The sequence below is a fragment of the Pongo pygmaeus genome, chromosome 11 (genome assembly GCF_028885625.2).
Source record: "Pongo pygmaeus isolate AG05252 chromosome 11, NHGRI_mPonPyg2-v2.0_pri, whole genome shotgun sequence".
NCBI lineage: Eukaryota > Metazoa > Chordata > Mammalia > Primates > Hominidae > Pongo > Pongo pygmaeus.
The window spans coordinates 96798089-96821540 of NC_072384.2; the positions used below are offsets into that span (position 1 = coordinate 96798089).

Genomic DNA, 23452 nt, shown 5'->3' on the forward strand with positions numbered 1-23452 from the left:
ATGGCCCACCTGCTGTGCAGCATTTGCATCCTGTGCTAAAGTATCTGGATCATACATTGGTTCCAGGGCTTCCAGAGCTTTCTCAGGCTGGCCCAGCTGCTGCTGAAGGGTAGAAAGTGAAATCCTTGCGTCCAAATGGAGTGGGGCCAGATCAACCACCTTGCCATAGCTTTCAGCAGCTCGCTCCATATAGCCTAAGGCCTTTAAACATTCTAAGACGATGTTAAAATAAAGCATAAGTATGAACTACAGATTTGTAAACTGACCAAAATTACTCTTCCATTTTAAAAGAAATATAGCAATATAAAAAATTATAACAAGAAATGAATACGTATTTCTAGTACTTTAAAACTATCCCTAATCTCTATTAATCAATCGATCTAATAAATTTAAATTGCTAAGGAGTAATCAGTGTATACATATAATTTAGGGTTCTGCTTTATTCATTGAACATTACATTTTAAACACTGTCTTCACTGGCATTTTCAACGGTTACATAATCAAATTGATTATGTAATTATATTATTTGCCATTTAGGTTGCTTTCGAATTTTTACTCTAATAAATAATACTGCAGTAAACATCTTCACATATATAAACCAGAGCACACAATCGGCAGACCAGTGTAACCCACAGGTATGTTTTATTAGCCCATAGTGCTTTTAAAAACTATTAACATCCTACATTTCTTAAAGTTAGGATTTTAATAAAATTCAGGGTATTGGATTCTTTTGAAAGTTCTGCATTTGGCCACAGTGGGTGCCCCATTCCCACATGACACATCAGTCCATGCAGAGAAAGTGCCCTTTAGAAAGGGCTCCTCAGTTTCCACCTCTCCCTAGTATTCTCTCTCTCTCACTTCACTCATTTTTGTTACCTGCCAGGCTCCCAAGTTTTGTGATTCCCCAATAGAAACTACCTTCTCTCATCCCACTCAATTAGTTCCTGAGTATAAGTTCTCAGAAGTGAGGTTACTGGACCCTATTTCTCAAACTTTACACCCAATCAGTCAATCAATCAATCAATACATGCGATCATTTGAACGTGAAAACAAGTCTCTGTAAGCGTTTCTTTCCATCCTTTTCACTGCACTGTATCTCCTAAATATTTTTACCTCCAGTTGCTTTCTCAAATCTCTCCTGACTGTCTTTAAGTTAAATTTTGATAATAAAGGAAGAACACTAATATGGATGGATCATCACAGTGACACTTCTTACATTTTCTCATTTTTCACTTTAAAAATGTTTTATGTTGTTACTAGACTACAAGCACTGAATTCCTCTAATTATCTTTCTTATACACTGATCCCACATTTCTTTATCATTTTTAGATGGCTGTGAGATTTTATCTTTCATTCATCTCAAGCCACATGGGCTCAAAATGGAAACAGCATGTATCAGAATCATGATTAAATAGGATTTTTAAAATAATACACTATTAGTAACACAGGAGCAGTTTCAGTATCACAGCCCTAAGTAGAAAGGCAATAAAAACTAAAATACCCTGCTCATGTCTTTAAAATTCAAATCTCACAAATAATGCAGCTTTTTACGATGGTATTACATTTGTATTCATATTTATTCATCTAAACAGAAAAGTGTTATCTTAATCATTAAGTGCTCTCTTTCCTAGTTCATATCTGTGATGTGAGTGCACTACTGCCCCAAGATGCCAATCAATGCTTCTCTAGAGTTCTGTCATCATATAATACTTAAGAGCCATTAGTTTTCTGCCATCACATAGTATTTGAAACCAAGACTATTCAATCTTTAATGCGTCTTTTTATGTTGACTCAATAAGAAATCCTATTAGAATACTTTTTGCTTTCATGTAAGAGCCATTAGAGTTTTCTGCCATCACACAGTATTTGAAACCAAGACTATTTGATTTTTAATGCATCTTTTATGTTGACTCTATAAGAAATCCTATTAGAATACTTTTTGCTTTCATGTATTTCTTCAAAAGATTTAGTCATGTTTCTTAAGCTATTTTTTCCAGTCTAAATGATTCATTTCAGATTACTATGGACTTAGGCACAGTGTAATAAACGGCTGATAAAACCCAATTTTGAGCATGTGTGGCTCAAAGAGCATTGAAAAATATATTAATTTTCCCAATATAACATATTAAATATAAATCTACAAAAACTCTTCAAAATTAGATTTTGCCCCAAGTCTGACAATCCTTTACTAGAAACCAGACCCTATGGTTAAGAGAGGTTCAAGACAGGCATCTACCTCACTCTGGCATCATTAAGTAAATCGTTCCTCCAAAGCATTAGTGATGGGGAAATCACTTAGTAGCCTAGCAACACAATTTAAAATACTGACTTTCAAAAAACTCCCCTGAAACCAGAAACACTTGCACTATAATAATTATTACCATCTTGGGAAAGTAAGTTCTTGGCTGCTTATGATTAAAACTTCTTCCTCCCACAAAAAAAAGTGTTACCTGCATGACGAAGCCAAACTACTGCAAGGTTGTATCTTTCAGAGCAAACAAGAGCACTGAGGAGGGGAAGTGCAGAATTATATTCACCAACATCCAGAAAAGCTTCAGCAACATCTAGGTATAGGTCTCCCATATCTTCAGGATTCTGTTCTACTAGTGTTGTCAAGAGAGGCTAGACCACAAATAAAAGCCCCAAGTTAAACATTCATTACAAACGTGCACATCTATCTATAGCTTTTTTTTTTTTTTTTGAAATGAAGTCTCTCCCTGTCACCCACACTGGAGTGCAGTGGCACAATCTTGGCTCACTGCAACCTCCGCTTGCTGGGTTCAAGTGATTCTCGTGCCTTAGCTTCCTGAGTAGCTGGGATTACAGGTGCATACCACCAGGCCCAGCTAATTTTTGTATGTTTAATAGAGACAAGGTTTCACCATGTTGGCCAGGCTAGTCTCAAACTCCTGGCCTCAAGTGATCTACCCTCCTCGGCCTCCCAAAGTCTATAGCTCTCTTTTTAACCTACATATCCGTTATAAGAGGCAAGCTGAAAAGGAGCAAGGCTTAATAAAAACAGCTTTATATGGTCATTTTTCTGTTCACTTCTGCCATCTTTATTTTAAATAACTCATACCCAGTGAACACATTTTGTGGATCTGTTTAAAGACAGGCATTGCAGGAACTAAGACACAGCTAATCTGTTTTTCTCTTCCTCTAACCAGCACAACATCCTGTGCCTCAGGGCTTTTGTGTTTGCTGATGTTTTTGGAAAGTTGTTTCCTTAGGTATCCCCGTGGTTTACTTCCTCACCTCCTTCAGGTCATTATTCAAATGTCACCTTTTTTGTTTGTTTTTGAGACAGGTCTGCAGTCTTTACCTCTTGGGCTCAAGTAATCCTCCCACCTTACCTCCCAAGTAGCTGGCACTACAGGTGTGCGCCACCACACCCAGCTAAATTTTTTGTATTTTTTGTAGACATAGAGTTTCACCATGTTGCCCAGGCTGGTCTTGAACTCCTGAGCTCAAGAGATCTGCCCGCCTCAGCCTCCCAAAGTGCTGGGATTATAAGTGTGCGCCATGGTGCCTAGCCAAATGTCACCTGATCCCCTACTGAAAACTGCAACTTTCCCCTGCCCCCAATATTCCTTATTTTCCTCCTTTTTTTTCCAGAACACTTATCACCAGCCAATGTCCCGTATATGTTATGTATTTATTTTATTATCTAATCCCATTAAAACAAAAAAGCATCCCAACCCATGAGGGTATGGATTTGTATATTTTACTCAATACCTTATCCTAAGGTTTACAAAGTAGATGCTAAGTATTTTTTTTTTTTCAATAATATACTTGGTCCAAAGTCTGCACAAAAGAATAGCTGTCAGAATTATTATCAATTATCTAATTGTCTAATGACAATCTCAAATGGCCTAAAGACAATCTCAAATTATGATCTTTAGATTGTTATTTTAAAAGAAAAATAAATTACTGTAAGCCCAATTGCTTTAGTTTTTATAAGATATTCATACAAAATTATTTGATGCTTATTGTTACCTCCTTGGTTATTAAGAAATGTGAAACTCTAGGGTCAAGTTATAATTTCTTGACATCTAAAGAAAACAGATGGTGCATTTGATCTGAAGTATCTCAAGTACAGATCTTGTTACATACATTAAGTGGTTCAAGAATGTTGAGATGTACAAGGCAGACCATCAACTTCACTGTGATATCTATTGGCACACCATCAGGTATAGTGCAGGTAACATTCTCAGGACCTGGAGAATAGACAGACAAGAAGCAGTTCCTATATGCAAGCTTAAGATGTGTATCTTCTATGTAAGATCTCATTTATTTCATTCAAAGCAAATGATTCCACAGTCAATTCTTAGTGTGGCCACCTCTATTAATAAGTTCTTATATCTCTCTTAGTCTGTCCTTTGGTAGCAAGTATGCTTCCTATTCGATTTCTAATACCTTATGTACTTATCCAAAACTTACTTTCACACCTTCTACTAAACTACGGAGAACTAAAAAGACAAAAATATGAGGACATATGAACCCTCTCTTTTTTTTTCTTGAAAAGTCTCTTTTTAGTGTTCACTAGAAACAGGCTAAGAAAAGGATAAAATAATACTGTGTTATTTTCTAAAACCTCATTACAACAAAATAATTTTTAAAGCCCTGGGAAATTAAAGGAATTTTTATCCACATTTAAAGTAGTTTGCAAAGTCTAATAAATTCCAAATAAGTTTACATGTTTTTGTTTCAGAAAAACCTGAAGTATAGAGGACATTACAGATGTATCCTAAGTGGTGAAATAAAAAATTACTTCAAGAATTAAATAACTGTTATCTGTTTTACAGAACTTGTCATATAAATTATGACTCTTCCATACCGTCAGGTTCCACATATGCAGATTCAACCAACTGCAGATTGAAAATGTTAAGGGGGAAAAAAAAAATATATATATATATATAAAAATAATAATACAAACTTAAAAAGCAATACAATTTAACAGCTATTTACATAGCATTTACATTGTATTAAGTATTAGGTTGGTGCAGAAGTAATTGTGGTTTTACCATTAATATTATAAGTAATCTAGAGATGATTTAAAGTATACAGGAGAAGATACATAAGTTACATGCAAATAATACACTATTTTATATAAGGGATTTGAGTATCCAAGGATTTTGGTATGAGGGGTGTCCTGGAGCCAATCTCTCATGAACACTGAGGGGAGACTATATTGCCTAAAATTACCAAGTTATAGGAGGATTTGGACAAGTTTAATTAAGAGACTGTTTTTATCACTGAGCTCTAAGCCAATAACTGGTATCAGAAATCCAATTGAGATATTTAGTCTGCTCAACGAGAGAGCAGAATTTACCTACCATGTAAATTTCCTCACACTAAGCCCTGAGCTCCATAAGGACAAGAACCATGTCTGACTCAAGGCTGTATCCACAGCACATTTCTTCTGTAGACAGTAGCTAAAGTCACCTGTCTGAGTAAGGACTAAACACAATGCAGTCATTTTAATGAGCCTTTGACTTTACTAAAATGGGATTCTATCTTTATCGTGTATGGGTTCTACATTCCAACTGTATCACTTTGATTTTCTTTCTAGAAATGCTGTTTGCTAACAGTCTGAAATGTTGGTGTCCCACCACAATACCTGTGTTGATACCTAACCCCCAAGGTTATTAAGAGGTGGGTCTTGGGAGGTGACTATGTGGGTGGGATTTGTGCCCTTGTAAAAGAGGTCTGAAGAAGCTTGTTTGTCCCTTTTGCCACGTGAGGACACAGCAAGAAAGCACCATCTATGAGAAAAGGGCCCTCACCAGACACCAAATCTGCTGGTGCCCTGGACTTCCTAATCTCCAGAACTGTGAGCAATAAATTTCTGTTGTTTATACATTACCCAGTCAAAGGTCTTTTGTTAGAGAAGTCCAAACGGACTAAGACACTGTTCAATAAAATATATCTATGTGTTTTAACTTTCAGCAAGAAAGTTATAGTATATGAAATACTTTAAATCTCAGCATAGGCCTTAAAGATATAGTGTGTATAGATGCATAGGTCAAAAACCCTGCTTTCATATCAAATTACAAAGTAAAACTCAACCTTATGTTGAATGCAAGATGTATGCCTAAAATCAAGTGATTCAGGAGAGCTGAAAATGACAAAGGTATAGCAGGCAGTTGCAAACAAAAAAAAAATAGGTGTCACAATCTCAATATGAGACAATGTAGAATTCAGACCAACTATGTTTAAAAAGGTAAGAAGGTCACTTCATAATGCTACAGGGCAGTGCTACTCAAACTAGTCTGGGACCTGTGCAGGTACACAAACTGTTACCAGTTCAATCAGGTAAGTATGGAGATTGAGAGTAAGTATTTAGATACTTTAATGGCAACTTGACAATGCTAAGGAAAGCAGTATATATATTTATAGCCCCTACAGCTTATATATTATTAACTAACATTTAACAACACTATCTTTTAAAAAGCTTGTCTTTGTGTCACTGATACTTTATTCTCCTGAACTCCCATTAGGTCTTTCACATTTAGAAGAATTTAAAAATGTGACTGTCAATAGACAATGCATAATCTACCATAAATGGTCTCATTTTTAAAAATGCATACTAAAAAACTACCTTTGCTCACTTTGGATCTGTTTTAATCTCCTAGACTTCTGGACATATCTTTTTCTTTAAAGTTATTTCATCAACTCTAAGCTGCCAGATTTCAGATGCAGCATTATTTTACATGCTAAAAAATACAGAAGCCATTACTTAAACTCTAACCTGTTGTTGATTGATGTCACTATGTGCCAGGAAGGAAGGGAGGGAGGGAGGCAGGGAGGGAAGTAAAATATATTAAACAACAAAATGATTATATCTACAATTAGAACTTGAACAGAACTTGGTATTTCTCTACCAAGTTTTCCAAACAAAGGACAGATCTTCAACACAATTAAGAAGAAAAATCTTAAGCAGAAATTATGACAGTAAAATAATAACTTAATTGGGCCTTGGCTCGTGCCTAGGCCAGGTCCTAGTAAAGTATCGAAACTGGCAAAGCCTCCTTCACATGCCCTAATCCATGCTTTCATCCACAATTTCTACTCCTTATTCTACTCATTCACACCACCCTGATGACTCAACAGCCCCAACCACAGCCTGTGATCTGGTCCTGCTCTTCCAAGCAGTGCTCCTACACCCTGTGACTCAATCTGGATCATACTCCCTATGGGTGTCTGCTTAAACTGGGCCTCTATAAACATCTTCTGATCCTTGTATACTGCCCTCCTCTATTTTCCCATAACATCAACTTTGCTACAGAAATTATCACACAACTCTTAAACTGTATGCACCTCATTTGAACGCCTCTTCCCCCCTCCACCTCCTTGAGAGCAGGAAATATCATACTCATCTGCATAGTCTCCACACACCTAGCAGTCCCTTACAAGAAACTTACTGAACTGGGTTTCCCTTCCCCAACAACCTTCCACTGCAACATTTATCTGTCCCACATCTCACCTTGGGCCTTACTCTCTATGAATTAGCACAGATTGGCTTGTGTAAGTGAATTACTACTCACCATTAGGATGGATCATATTTTAAATAACAGTTTTTGTTTTTGAATAATTATGCCTTAGCCCAAAGGATTACATAATGATGGAATTTTTAGGCATCATGACAGGCCACGGAGGGAGCTGCTTTGAACCAGGCAGGACTCAGTACCAACTCACTTGCCCCTTCCAGATTCCATCAAAATCCTCACAGGGTAGAGGTTGAAGGTACTATACAGGAATTCTCTTACAAGAGCCGGGTTATATACTCTGCTCATAAAGATCAATTTAGCTACAACTTGATATAGGGTCTTGAATGTTAATATTTTTACAGAATAGGTTAATCAGTATGGTACAAAGAGACTGCAAGCCACACTTAGGTATAACTTTCTAACCAGATCACTAATTACATATTTGAGTTTTCAAACAATGTAGGGTAATCATATTAGTTTCTACTTATTATGTGAATGCTTAAGCTTAAAGTCGAATGTTTTAAATAAGAGCATTTTAGGTCCTATTTGAAAAGTAAATTGCTTCAGTGCTAAAGGTTTTTGATAAACTTCAGTAATTCGTTTTTTTTCCTATAAAAATGAATGAAAAAGACTGTCAATGAAAAATGCCATGTTCAAATGGACATACAGGGACTCAAATTTTTTTAAAGATTACTTGTAAGTCAATACTCACAAGATATGAAATCTCTGAGAAAAAAATGCTTCTTGGGAAAACTTATTATGAGAACATTAACTATCAACTCACCACAGTATGAAATAAATTTTCACCATAAAACGCCACCTTATGACCAAGAGAGGATTATATACACTTTCCTAAGCAGAGGAAACTACAACCTTTATTCTCTTCTGAGGTGCCTTCTTCTGAAGTTTTTTTTTCCAGCACAATTCCAGAAAAATCTGTAATTACCTAAAAGAATGGGAAAGAAGAAAGGAAATAAAATATGTATGAAAAACCATTTCATAATGCAAAGATTTGTACAGTTATTTCAAATAATCCCTAATAAAAAGATGGGCTATAAAAAGAAACAGTCTTTTAAAAATGAGAAACCCTGTGACACATTAACATTTTAATATCCTATTAACTAATGCAAACTCAATGTATATAACTTCTCTATATCAAACCAACCTAACTTTCCCCCAACCAGCTTAAGAACTAAATCACAGCAATTCATCTGACTGTTGAGTCCTACTACCCTGAAGTACAGACATACTTAGCACCTGTGATAATGGCAATATTTTTTATTATGTTACTACACTTCATATTTCATACTGAATTGCTACAGAATCTAGAAATCACGTGTTTCCATATAGACTTTAAATATATACATAATTTAATATATAACTAAAACGAAGAACTGCCAATTTTTAAGAATTTCCAGAACACAGAAACACATTCAAAACCTAACAGAGAAACACATAAGCATTCATACCTCCAAAGCTTTGTCATACTGTTTGTTAGAAATATATAGTTCAGCTGCTATGTTAACATCTTCCATGGAGACTAGGCCCTGGTGTTTTGAGAAAGCTTCATCAATTATGTTAATAGCAGAAGTAACATCATTGGCTTCATAGTAACTCCTAAAAAAAAGTGGCAAAATGGATGAATATTTACTTAATTCCAATTATAAAACTCATTTCCTTGCTTAGGCTATCTAACAATGAACAGTGATTTTCATTTTCTTAGAATTTGAGAGGAATGTGTATTTCCTTAAAACCATAATCAGAAATGATCCAGAAAAAATGTGCAAAGTCAGTAAAACAGTGTCATAATTTCAAGCATCTCACTCTCCAAATGCTACCTCCTATCATTCCAGCTTATTCCCTCTTAATCCAATACCAACTCTTCTACCTCAACAGATCTACAAAGCCTAGGTCCTACCACTTTTTCACTATCGCCTACACCCTGCCTGGGCTCACTTTCTTCCTTCTCCATGGCCCAACATTATAGTTATTCCTTTGCATCCATCCTCAGTTCTCTTGCCCTGCTCTCTCTTGATCAAAATCAGTTATTCCTTTGCATCCATCCTCAGTTCTCTTGCCCTGCTCTGTCTTGATCAAAATCAGTTATTCCTTTGCATCCATCCTCAGTTCTCTTGCCCTGCTCTCTCTTGATCAAAATCAGTTATTCCTTTGCATCCATCCTCAGTTCTCTTGCCCTGCTCTCTCTTGATCAAAATCAGTTATTCCTTTGCATCCATCCTCAGTTCTCTTGCCCTGCTCTCTCTTGATCAAAATCACTCAATAGAACTCCAAGTCTGGTTAAAATCCAACTATATCTACTCTTCACCACCACCTGCCCAGCTGACCATGTTGACTGGTCTCACTCTAAACTGATGACCCATAGCCTCAAGCAGGTCCATGGTACTGATGAGCAGTATTACTATAGTTACCTATTTCAGTACTTCTCAGACCTGAATATGCATATGGACCAACTGGCTATCTTGTAAAAACGCATATTTGGATCCAGTAGAGTTGGGGCAGGCCTGAGATCCTGCATTTCTGAGAAGCTTCCAGGTGATGCAAATACTGCCAGTCTGTGGGGCAGTAATGTCCTAGACAACTATTGACATCTGTCTCTTTTCAAACCTCCAGCAGTCTCCCAGTCCTCACTCTCAGTTGATGGCCTTGCTCGACATTGTTACCAAGAAAAGAGAATTAAATCAGAACATCCCACATATTTCCAGCACATCTACCTACTTACCAGTATCTTTGGCCATATCATCTGCCTTCCCCTTCATCAAGGATAAATAATTGTATACATGAAAACAACCCCAGTTTGATCCCATTCCCTATAATCTACTCAAGGATATTGCTCAGGCAATTGTCTCTTCCCTCACAAATCTTCAACGTGTCCCTCAATTTTTGATTACTCCCATCTAAATAAAGATAAATTGTAATTTTTCCCAACTTAAAAAATTCTCCCACCCCTACAACCCATTCCTCTGCTCCCCTTGCAAATTCCCCCAAAGTTGTCCATCCCCCATACCCTGTCTCCAATGCTTCTTTCCATTCTCTTTTTAACCTAATCCAATCAACTTTTCCTCTCCCCATTCTGCCAATATTTCCAATCTCCTTGTTGCTAAATCTGTCAGTTCTCAGTGCTCATTTTACATGATCTATCTGCAGTATCTCACACAGATGATTGTCCCTCCTACTTGAAGTGCTTTCTTCAATTAAATTCTAGAACATCATGCTGTTCTCAGTTTCCTGCTACTTCACTGGCCATTTTCTTTTAGTCTCCCAGCGTTTCTTCTTCTTTCTGACTTCTAAACATTGAAGTGCCTTAGGGTTCAGTCCTCTATACCCTGTCCACCTCCCCAACCCATCCCTCATATTCAATACATCAGAAAATCTTGAGAGCTCAGCCTTCAAAATACATACATAATCTGATTACTTCGTACCAGTTCCTGCTGCTTCCATCCTGGTCCACGTGACCATTTTCCCTTCTATGTATCACTACAATAATTTCCTAACTGGTCTCCATGCTTCTGCCCTTCCGCTGTTCAATCTATTCTCAAAAGAGCAACCAGAATTGATGCACTTAAAATTTAAGTCAGACCATGTCACTTTTCTACTCAAAATCCTCCAGTGACTTCCATACTCATTCAGAATAAAAGCCAAAGCCCTTACAATAGCCCAAAAGGGCTAAATGATCTATTCCTCTGATACCTCTCTGCACTGCTCCCCTTAATTCTTCAGCTTCCCTAACCATACTTTGCACTTCCTATTTCCTTTACCTGTGATACTCTTCCCTGAATATCTGTTCTCGTACCTACTTCAGTTCACCTTTAGTCAGTATGACCATAATACAGAGAATTATGTCCTTCTCTAACCAGTCTATCTTAAAATAACACACCCCCACCCCATACCTCAAATTCCTATCCCTTTTTCCTGCTTTGTTTTTCTTCATATCACTTATCAACATCTGATGTACTACATATTTAGCTGTTTATTGCCTATGTCTCCCACTGAAATGTAAGCTTTACAAGAGCAGGGGATTTTTAGAACTTGTTCAATAGTGGATACCCTGGTTTCCTGTATAGTACCTAGTGCCAAAGATATATTCAATACTATTTCTGGAGGGAAGGTAGGGACCAAAGGGAAAGCCTAAACAGAAGTTACAGTGATAGAATTCCACGTAGGAAAGACCTCAATGGCAGTGGCAGAACTGACAATCACTCTTTCCCAAAAAAGTATTATATCTAATAGAAGTGGAGAACCAATTTACTATCATAGGCCACCTAACATTTCACAAAGTCAAAGGCTACTGGACTAACCACTGTGACAGCTACAGATTTAACTAACAGCAAATAACCTGGGAAGACCCTCAGTGCTCATGGTATTCCATCAGAGATCAACTTAGGGTTGCCTTGCCTCAACAAATTTCCTAGAAATGTTTTCTAGTAGTCCTATGTAACCCACCCCTGGGAGGGTAAGGGACAGTTTCACAGCTAAGCGGTTGTGATAAAGGCCATGGAATTAATAGGGTCACCCCTAATGTACCCTGATGGAGATGGTTACTCCTAGAACAAAATATCATGATATCTCTAGAATGGAAAGCATATCACAAGGCATTACTCAGCAAAAATGTTTCCTACTTTGTTTTGCTGCACAGCATACCAGAGAGGTAAATGCAGTAGGGCATATTTTAGAATCAAATATATACCACAGTCAATAACGTGCCAACTGTAAAAGAGAATTTTTATAGTCTTAAAATATTATATACTGGCTCAAGATAAAATAATAGAAGATCCCAAATCATTAACATTTCATTGGCACATCTGCAATAAAATATAATTTTTTAATTATTGCAAATATACACACTTTTGACTAAGTTTGGAAACCTGAGAACCTACTCTTCCTTTTAGGACATGTCCCATTTTTAAGCCTCTTAGCACTTGAAACATAACCTTATATACACAATTTTCTAAGCAATGACACAGTTGACTTGGAAACAGAAAAGTACTGAAAATTCGGTACAATCTAAAATACAGGGCTGGGCGCGGTGGCTCATACGTGTAATCCTAGCACTTTGGGACGCCAAAGCAAAAGAAATGCTTGAGGTCAGGAGTTCGAGACCAGCCTGAACAACACAGCAAGACCTTGTCTCTACAAAAAAAAATTAAAAATTAGCTGGGTGTGGTGGCGTGCACCTATAGTCCCAGCTATTTGGGAGGCTGGGTGAGAGGATCACTTGAGCTCAGAAGTTCACGGCTGCAGTGAACTATAAACCTGCCATTATACTCCAGCCTGGGTGACAGAGCAAGACCCTGTCTCAAAAAACAAAACAATAAAACACATAAGGCAAAACATTTCTTGAACTTCAATGAAAAGCACATTCTATTCCAAATATATAATTTGATTTGCAAAACAAGATTAACAGGAGCAAGTAGATCTGTTTCACTCAAAACTTACTTTGCCATATCTCTAGCCAGCTGCATAAAACGTTCGCCATCAGATGGAGACAAAAGGTTTAAAATACGCCTATAACCATCCATGGCCATTTTATGATCACCCATCTGTTCATAAAGGCTTGATCGCTCCCACAGATAACGAACATTAGTAGGTTCATATTTAAGAGCTAAAAAGAAAGAAATACAAATTATTTACCACAAAAAGGGGTGCATGGTACCTGGGTGTGATCCATCATCTTCTCAGAAAATTTAATAAGCAAACTAATCCATCAAATGGAACAAAGGGAGTTATTCTGAATAAATCTATTTTCACAGGAACTCTTGACTAGGTTTGATGTAAGAGCAGATAGAATCTGAATCTCAATAGTAATCTTCTTAATGTGGTCAATCTAGTCTGATGTTAATCCTCAAGGAACAGCTTAGAACCAACACTGATCTTAGTGAGAAACTGAAGGTACTGTTCATCTACCAACTTTCGTGTTGTATTATCTCACAACATTCAAAAAGTCCCTGATAAACATGAGAACAGAGGAACCCCAAATACTTACCTCTAGAGCAACACACAATAGAAACAAATTTATCTCAGCCAATATCGCACCCCAGAATAGCAAATACAATGGTCAAAAAACCTATTATGTAACAGCTTGTAAAAGTGAAAAAAAAAAAAATTTTAATTACCTTTTGTATAGCAAAAAATAGCCTGCTTAATATTGTCTTGTTCCAGAGACATTTCTGCCAGTCTAACCCATTCTTCTGTGTCACTGGGATTTAAATGCGCAGCAATCAACTCAAACTGCAATGATTTTTCCATGTCACCTTGGTCCTCATATATCATGGCAAGAGTAGAGAATGGCTCATAAGCCAGAGGAGCTATAACAAATGAAAAAAATAAATTCCATTGGCTGAGAGAAGAGGCTTGAGTTGATGTCAATCCCATGGTTCAAACTGTATGTCTTTTTTTTAAATACCTAAACTCTTCAAATCACTCTAGCAGAATGATACAAACTGCTTAAGGCAAGTTAAAATAAATGCTAGACTATATCTGCTTTATTTTCATACATTTTTAGCATTTTTAAAGCATTGCTTTCTCTAAGCAAGGTATAATTTCATGAAAAATCCTAATCTCTACCACATCTTCCTCATGAAAATCCCCCTTTGCTCAGGATAAACATGGCTCAATATCAGCAAGTTCATCCCAATAAACACCAGCCACATCAGTGGGGTTGAATCTTCATGATTTAGCTCTCACACCAAGGAGTACGGTATGAATGAATAGATGATACCTAAGCAGCAGCTAAACGGATATCAAAGTGACTGGCTAATCTACATTTCTGAAATACTGTTTCTGAAACAAAATTCAAAGATTATGAAGTATTAAAGTCAAAGATTTTTGTCAAAAACAATTATAAACTAAAATAAAGGAACAAATAATATTGGAAAGTAGGAACCAAATGAAATATACTAAAGGAAAAAGTCTGTTTAATCTTAAGCAGTAGCCTCAAATTACCCTAATGAATAATCCAGGAAATTATAGTAAGAATTCTAAAAGGACCTAGTCTAACCAAAAAAGAAATGCCAAACTATTGAAAAGATAAAAGTTCACTGTATTACAGCTATCCAAACCACTCTGCAGAGCATAATTTGGCAAAATATCAAGGAAACAAAACACTAAATATAAGTAATTAGTTAAAAAAAAATCACACTGAAGATATCATTTAATATGTCCAAGATGCACCATTTAACTGAGAGATAAGATGACAAGTTTAAACTGTCTTTTACCAAAAAAATAGATTAACATAATCTAGTACTGCATGATCTAGAAAACGAAAGGAAAAAAGAAAGCTCTTCAAGTGGCTTTAACATAATATATTTGCCATACTGACAATTCAAAAATCTAAATCTCTCAATTGAAACATTAGAAAAAAAAAGGTAACTGTGAAATTCAACAAATATTAATGACATCTCATTGAATCATACCCTGAGATTTTCATTTTCTTTTGAAAAGTGGCAATTACCATTACCACAATCACCCTTAAGCTTCTGAACATATTTTCCAAATAGTACTGTGAAGTGCTCCCCCATTTAAGTCAGACTATTAAACTGCTATTATTAATAAAGTCCCCACAGAAAACACCTTGTCTTATGATTTCCATGCACATCAATATCGCCTCTTCACGTTCTCCTCGAGCAAAACGAATGTTGGCTTCACCCATGAGACCTCTCAGAGCTCTGGGAAGTTTACTCCGAGGCCTTTTCTCCTGTATGGAAGAAAAATGACATTTAGATTAAAATATAGTGAAGTCTTAGATTTCAATTCCAGCCATATTAATATAGAATATAATGAAACTGAAATTTTCCTTTAAAAATTTTCAGTTTTCGAAACCCAGAACTAAATAGTTGCAATTCTAATTGACTCTTTAACGTTAAAGTTTATCAAGTCTAAAATTGGCCATACGTGGTGACTCATTCTTGTAATCCCAGCACTTTGGGAGGCTGAAGCAGACGGATCACCTGAGGCCAGGAGTTGGAGACGAGCCTGGCCAACAGAGTGAAACCCGTCTCTACTGAAAATACAAAAACATTAGCCAGGCATGGTGGTGCACACCCATAATCTCAGCTACTTGGGAGGCTGAGGCATGAGAATCACTTGAACCTGGGAGGTGGAGGTTACAGTGAGCCAAGATCACACCACTGCACTCTAGCCTGGGTGACAGATCAAGACTGTCTCATTTAAAAAAAAAAAAAAAAGTCTAAAACTCAATTGCAGGAAAAAAAAAGTGGTCAGAAGTTACTAAATTACTAATTAGAATAATAACAAATGTAGAGCTGGATGCTGCAAAATGGATTTATATTCCAGAATTATGATGTAATTTATTGAAGATCCCCCTTCTTTCAAATTTATCCACTCAAAATGAACTTGTTTAAAAAAGTATCAAAGGGTTATAGTATGGACACAGACATATTTTTTAAGACAGGGTCTCACTCTGTTGCCCAGGCTGCAGTGTAGTGGAGTGATCTCAGCTCACTGCAGCCTCGACTTCCCGGGCTCAAGCATCCTCCCACCTCAGCCTCGAGAGTAGCTAGGACGACAGGAGTGCACTACCACACCTCGCTAGTTTTTTAAAAAGTTTTTTGTAGAGACAGAGCCTCACTATGTTGCTCAGGCTGGTCTCCAACTCCTGAGCTCAAGCAATCCTCCTGCCTCAGCCTCCCGAACTGCTGCCATTACAGGCATGAGCCACTGTGCCTCACCAGTATGGACCTTTTAATAGCAAAAGCGCAGTCCATTTTGACATATGCAATAATTAAGGTTTTGTCTGTGTGTGTGTGTTAGATTCTACCTTTCTAGCATTTTTTAAAAAATAAATGGCCCAATTGGTTTAAATGAGCCATTCTGCTTTGACTTTATTTATTGTATTGTATTGTATTTATTTTTTTGAGACAGGGTCTCGTTCTGACACCTAGGCTGAAGTGCTGCAGCCCTGACTTCCTCAGGCTCAGGTGATCCTCCTACCTCAGCCTCCGGAGCAGCGGGGCTACAGGCGCACCACCATGCCTGGCTATAATTAAGGTTTTACACAAACATTATCTAATAGGAAACATAATAAACAAATAACAATAGTTGTGTCATAGTATTTCCTTTTGTACAGTTTGAATTGTTTCCCAGGGTATAACTTACAGACTTCTTTTTCAATTACTATGTCACTTTCTTCATTGTTTATAAATACCAAAATAAGTAAAAATTTACTTTCATCATTTTCTTGGTTTCACGATTGAGAACCATCTCCAATACAAATACATCGCCGGCAGTGGGTTGCTCAGGTGTTTCTTCCTCCTCCTCCTCCTCCTCTTCTTCCTCTTCCTCCTCATCATCTTCATTCTCTCCAAGCATGGAAGCAAAGACCTTGTGAACTGACTTACTCACTCCATCTGATGTTTCTCCTGAGAAAAGGGACATTGATGATGGGGGAGGGGTGGGGAAGCTGCAGAATTCTCAGTGAAAAACAAGTATTTTCTAAGTATAAATTTTTACCCCAGTAACACCAAATCTGAAGGTAAAAAATAGTAAATGAACACCCTCAAAAACCAAACCAAAGAAGAAAGTTATCACAAAGCCATGTATTTTATTATATAGGAATAGCTGACTCATCCTTTAGGCCTCATCCAGATTTATAGGCAAAATTAACTGAAAAATCAGAAGCACACACAATAATACAGAGGAAAAAAATAGAAGAATTATAAGACATAGACCTAAGAACTAAACAAGCCTAGCAGTACAGAGCCCTGGTGGTATAGGATAGTGGTTAAAAGTGAGGGCTCTAGAGCCAAGCTGCCTGGTTCCAAACTTCATCTCCATCTATCACTAGCTGTGTAACCTAGGGGAAATTACTAAAGCTGCTCTATACATCAGTTTCTTTTTGCAAAAAGGGTTAATAATAATTTATAGGGCTACTCTGGGGACAAAATGAGTGTGAGTGTGTGTGTGTATATATACACTTAGAATGCCTAGCATATAGTAAACGCCTATTAAATGCTATTATTAGTATTAAAATAGCTTTATTATTTCAGGAAAAAAATAACATGACAGTTCATTTGTATCTCAGGATACCACCATAGTATAATATAATGATTTTTGAATGTCAATAATTATGACTTTGAATGATCAAGAAAAAGTTAAGTGCAGAAGCCAATTTGCTGTTAAAGCAGAGACACTGCTATGGTTTGAATATCTGTCCCCTCCAAGTCTCATATGGAAATTTAATCCCCAAAGTTCGAATATTGAGAGGTCTTTAAGAAGGGGCCTTTAAGAGGGACTGGGTCATGGGGCTCTGCTCTCATGAATAGATTAATCCATTCATGATTTAATGGGTTATCATGGGAGTGGGACTGGTGGCTTTACAAGAAGAAGAAGAGAGACCTGAGCTAGCATGCTCAGCTTCCTCACCATGTGATACCCTACATCATCTTGGGACTCTGGAGAGTCTCCACAAAGGTCCTCAACAGATGTGGTTCCTCTGCCTGGGACTTCTCAGCCTCCCTAACTATAAGAAATAAATTATTTTTCCTTATAAATTACCGAGTTTCAAGTATTCTGTTATAAGCAACAGAAAACACAAAGATAGACATGTAACATATTTCTAGAAAAGTTCCAACAAAATAGTTAAAATTTTAAGTATATATAGAGAGATATATTTATATTTATATTTCTCTATATATGTGTTCAAAATACGTAAGTATTTTTTGAGATGAAGTTTTCCTCGTTTCCCAGGCTGGAGTGCAATGGTGCAATCTCGGCTCACTGCAACCTCCACCTCCCAGGTTCAAGCAATTCTCCTGCCTCAGCCTCCCGGGGTAGCTGGGATTACAGGCATGCGCCACCATGCCCAGCTAATTTTGTATTTTTAGTAGAGACAGGATTTCTACATGTTGGTCAGGCTGCTCTCAAACTCCCAACCTCAGGTGATCCACCCACCTCGGCCTCCCAAAGTGCTGGGATTACAGGCGTGAGCCACTGCGCCCAGCCAAAAACTGTTTTTTTTTTTTGGAGAGGGAGTCTCACTCTGTCGCCCAGGCTGGAGTGCAGTGGCACGATCTCAGCTCACTGCAGCCTCCACCCCCCGGGGGATTCTCATGCCTCAGCCTCCCGAATAGCTGGGATTACAGGCATGAGCCACCACACCTGGCTAATTTTTGTATTTTTAGTAGAGATGGGGTTTTGCCATGTTGGCCAGGTTGGTCTCGAACTCCTGACCTCAGGTGATCCACCCACCTTGGCCTCCCAAAGTACTGGGATTACAGGCGTGAGCTATCATGCCCGGCATTTTTTTGTTTTGTTTTGTTTTGTTTAGACAGAGTCTTGCTCTGTTGCCCAGGCTGGAGTGCAATGGTGCGATCTCAGGTCACTGCAGCCTCTGCCTTCTGTGTTCAAGCAATCCATCTCAGCCTCCCTAGCAGCTGGGACTATAGGCGTGTGCCAACACACTCAGCTAATTTTTCTACTTTTAGTAAATATGGGGTTTCGCCATGTTGGCCAGGCTGGTCTTAAACTCCTGGCCTCAAGTGACCCACCCACCTCGGCCTCCCAAAGTGCTGGGATTATAAGCATGAACCACTGCACCTGGGCTGTGTTCAGAAACTCTTGTGCATACTCACTTACGTGAAACACTTCAAATGAGATAATCAGTGTTTAATGAAGAATAGATTTTAAAAGCTACATGTTCTGAGCAATAAATATTATTTTGAAGTCATAAGGATCATATTCAAGAATTCTGAACATTCAAAATAAAGATGAAAAGAAATGTGTAAAATGTATCAGAGGAACAAAAGAACAAAAGAAGAAAAATCATATGATCCATCCTAATAGACAGAAAGAAGCATTTGATAAAATCCAATACCCATTCCTCATAAAAATTCTTGGTCAACTAAAAATGAAAGGGAGTATCTTTCATTTCATGAAGAGTATCTACAAAAATTTTCCACAAACACAGTTGATGGTGAATTACTGAACGTTACTAAGAATGAGACAAAGTTGCCTACTGCCATCACTTCCGTTCAACATTTTACTGGAGGTCCTAGCCAATGTAATAAGAAACAAAAGGCATAAAGATGGCAAGGAAAAAATAAAATTATCAAGTCACAGATGACATGATTATATACATAGAAGACCCAAAATAAATCTACAAACTATAAGAATAATTTAGCAAGGTTGCTGAACACAAAGTCAATATATAAAAATTATAGTTTAATATTAAAAGACGATCCTATCTTCACAGGGTGTAAGAACGGTATGAAGAGCAAGAATTTAGTGGTGTATTTAGTACTGTCCAGAGGAAAAGGACAACTAGTGACCACATATTTCAATTAGCTGACTGCCAAAGCTTGTTCAAAACTGACCCCTTCTGCTCTGAATACATGCTCATACTCACCAAGAGTCTTGGTAGAGTTCTGGGACAATTCCTTACTAGGAAATGAGGAGCTTCACATCTTAAAAGGACGGATGACATTATGTGAGCTGAAGCCAGCCAGTCCTTGTGGGCCTGACTGTCCATGATGAACCTGAATTGGACTCAGTTCACTCCTTTTTTAGGGCCTGATGGCTAGCTTTTGGGGGCAGCTTTAGGTAACAGGACTGACAGGCACCCACTTGTGCCTGCTGCTATAGTAGCAACTCAAACACCTGAGGAAAAAAGAGCAGCTCCTCCCCTCAGCAGATAAGGAAGGACACACAAATTGTGAGAACAATTTCAGTCAGCTGCCTTTTTTTCTTCATCTTTTAAGTTCAGGAGTACATGTGCAGGATGTCCAGGTTTGTTACACAGGTAAACATGTACCATGGTGGTTCGCTGCACAGATCATCCCATCACCTAGATATTAAGCCCAGCATCTATCAGCTGTTCTTCCTGATGCTCTTCCTCCTGCCAACACCCCTAATCCAAAAGGCCCCAGTGTCTGTTGTTTCCTCACCCCCTTTTGTCCCTGTGTTCTCATCATTCAGCTCCCACTTATAAGTGAGAACATGCGGTGTTTGGTCTTCTGTTCCTGTGTTGGTTTGCTGAGGATAACGGCTTCCAACTCCATCCATGTCCCAGCAAAGGACATGATCTCATTCCTTTTTATCAGCTGCCTTTTCCACCCCACTTTCCTGGCAGAATAAGAAACTGTAACCCCCAGTTTTCCCTCCTCTTTGCCCCTTTTTCCCCACTTGGTCCAGGGAGGTAGAAACAAATCTTGTTTGTTTTCTGCCCATGCTATGACTGTCTGTTCTCTGTGTAAATGCTTATTTGTTTCAAGGGAAAAGAACCAGACTGTACTTCTAACCTCTAGAACTAGACAGTTGTTATCAGACCCTATAGATGAAGCTACATTCTAATTGACAGTTTAGCATCCCAGTTAACTTGATATGGTAGTAAATGGATACCCTGAGATATTATCAGCATTCTGATCCCTGGAAAAGGGTATCAATCACTGAAAATTAATAAATTTGCTTACTAGTTAATTAGGCTACGATGAGTTTAATTAGTCTGGGTGCACTAACCAAATTTAATATCTAGACATGCAAAGCTGAGGACTGGATGCTAGAATGAGGTAGCCTACCAAGACACCTGTGCTGTGTGTGAAGTTCCATGAGGGCAACCAACTTGCCTTCCATGCTAACATTTCTATCTTTTCTCCCTGTAACTAAAGCAGTGGTTTGGAAGCCACTTTATATCGAAGTGTAATTCATTACAATTTGAGGGAGTATAGTCTGGAAGTGATTAGTTACCAACTGACAGGGCCAATTTAAAAAATAATCTTAAAAAGCTCCCAAACAAATACTGATGTCAATTTAAAACACTTTTCCAACACCAGAGCTCACAAAAAATAACCATCAGGGTATTCAACAACTCAACAAATATTTATTGGGCACCTACTATATAACCAAGCATTCCGTTCCTGATAAACCAGGTAATCAACAACAGAATATCACTGCAATGAAAATACAATGTTTCACTAAATTACTTTGCTTACATACTCTAAACATTCATTGCAGGAAGCACATAATTTTAACATACCTTCATTGACATCTTTGTCTTGGGATTTGGTAGAGTTAATTCCTGACGATGATGGAACTTCAGAGTCATCGGGATTTTCTTCAGCTGATAACTTGCCTTTTTCCTGGAGACTCTGTGATTGCAAATTAATTAATGATTCCAAAAAATAATGCAGACTTAGCTCTCCCCAGCCACAGAGTATCTGGTTCTAGTCCTAGCTTTGCCACTCAGGCATTTTGTGACCATGGGTTGTTAGTTTATAGAATAGGGCATTTGCCTAATTTTCTATTCCTACCAAACTTGAGCTGTGAACACATACACAGTAGATGGAATCTAAGTTTGAATACTGTCAAAGCATTTCAAAGTACTTATACCTTACCCTTTAATCTGTCATCTGTAAAAAAAAAATAATAATAAAATATCTTAATAATTTCATTAATGAACACACTGTATCCTAATATTTTAAATAAAAAATGACTTGGTGGCTCACACCTGTAATCCAACCACTTTGGGAGGCCGAGACAGGCGGATCCCCTGAGTTCAGGAGTTTGAGACCCGCCTAGGCAACACGGAGAAACCCTGTCTCTACAAAAAATACAAGAATTAGCAGAGTGTGATGGCTCACACCTGTGGTCCCAGCTCCTTGGAGGCTGAGGTAGGAGGACTGCTTGAGTCCGGGAGGCGGAAGTTACAGTGAGCCGAGATCGCGTCACTGCACTCCAGCCTGGGTGACAGAGCCAGACTCTGTCTGAAAATAAAATGAAATGAAATAAATAAAAAGATAAGTCCCTACTAGTCGCATGAATTATTAAAGAATCTGCCGGCCGGGCGAAGTAATCCCAGCACTTTGGGAAGCCAAGGCAGGCGGATCACGAGGTCAAGAGTTTCAGACCATCCTGGCCAACATGGTGAAACCCCGTCTCTACTAAACATACAAAAATTAGCCGGGCATGGTGGCAGGCGCCTGTAGACCCAGCTACTCGGGAGGCTGAGGCAGGAGAATCGCTTGAAACCAGAAGGTCGAGGTTGCAGTGAGCCGAGATCGTGCCACTGCACTCCAGTCTGGACAACAAGAGCGAAACTCCGTCTCAAAAAAAAAAAAAAAAGAATCTGCCTTCGAACTTAAAAAGGTTCCATTACTTTTATTTTCTCTTGCACTTGAAGTAAGCAAGAAGATACAGTAAGTTCAGATATTTCTAAGTATGGGGAAAAAAAAGGTATGGGTGAAGATTATCTTCTTATCGGACAATACTTTTTTATGGACTATTACTTCACACCAGTGGGAGACTCCTCAAAAACAGGAGCTCAATCGTTCCAGTTCAGAAAAGGAGACATTGGGGCCTAAAGAAGAGAGGTGAGCTGTCCACCCACCGTCACAAAACGACTTAGTGGCAAAGCTAGGACCAGAACCTGAAACTGACTCCAAACTCTTCTCCCCACCTCCCATTTAACTTACCAGCGTTAAGCTACCCTGAAATAAAAGCGTAGTATTGGGGGGAAAAGAAGAGGTTACCACCAAGACGAAAGCTTTTCGGTGGGGGAAAACGTTTTAAGGAGCTTAGCACAGGGATGAGCGGTGAAAACCGGAGTTTCTGTAAGATAAGGAAGAAGCTGCTGAAAGTTCCCAGCCCGCCCCATCACAGTCAAAGCAGTCGTCTGGGTCCCCCACACCTAAGGGTATTAAGGCAACCAGAGTGAAGGGCACCGTGGCCTAGCATCGCCTCACTTTCTTCTCGCGGGTTTTTCTCTCTTCTCTGCGCCGTTCGAACTCCTCGAAGGAGATTTTCCCTTCCAAGTAGTCGATGAGTTCCGGACTGAACCCTGACATGTTTACAGGGTCTGTCTGTGCAACCCCAGGAACCGGGACAGAGAACCGGAAGAACAGCGCCTTCCAGAAGCTACCTCGCTGAGGCCAGCAAGAGCAAGGAACCGGCGTCCTTCTGGGAAACACGCCCGGTCTGCGCCGCAGCCGCAGCAC

General features: G+C 38.4%; 1 protein-coding gene across 1 annotated transcript in view; it reads right to left on the reverse strand.

Annotated features, from left to right (window-relative positions):
* Positions 1–23452, reverse strand: part of GTF3C3 (general transcription factor IIIC subunit 3) — a 35933-nt gene extending 12481 nt beyond the window's left edge. The window contains exons 1-11 of the mRNA XM_054477092.2: positions 23201–23452; positions 21496–21607; positions 16692–16885; positions 15078–15201; positions 13622–13813; positions 12945–13110; positions 8960–9107; positions 8364–8436; positions 4114–4217; positions 2451–2622; positions 10–212 (exon numbers count right to left, since the gene is read on the reverse strand). Of these exons, the coding sequence (XP_054333067.1) occupies positions 10–212; positions 2451–2622; positions 4114–4217; positions 8364–8436; positions 8960–9107; positions 12945–13110; positions 13622–13813; positions 15078–15201; positions 16692–16885; positions 21496–21607; positions 23201–23302 (1590 nt within the window). The 5' untranslated portion in view covers positions 23303–23452. The remainder of the gene's footprint in view (positions 1–9; positions 213–2450; positions 2623–4113; positions 4218–8363; positions 8437–8959; positions 9108–12944; positions 13111–13621; positions 13814–15077; positions 15202–16691; positions 16886–21495; positions 21608–23200) is intronic.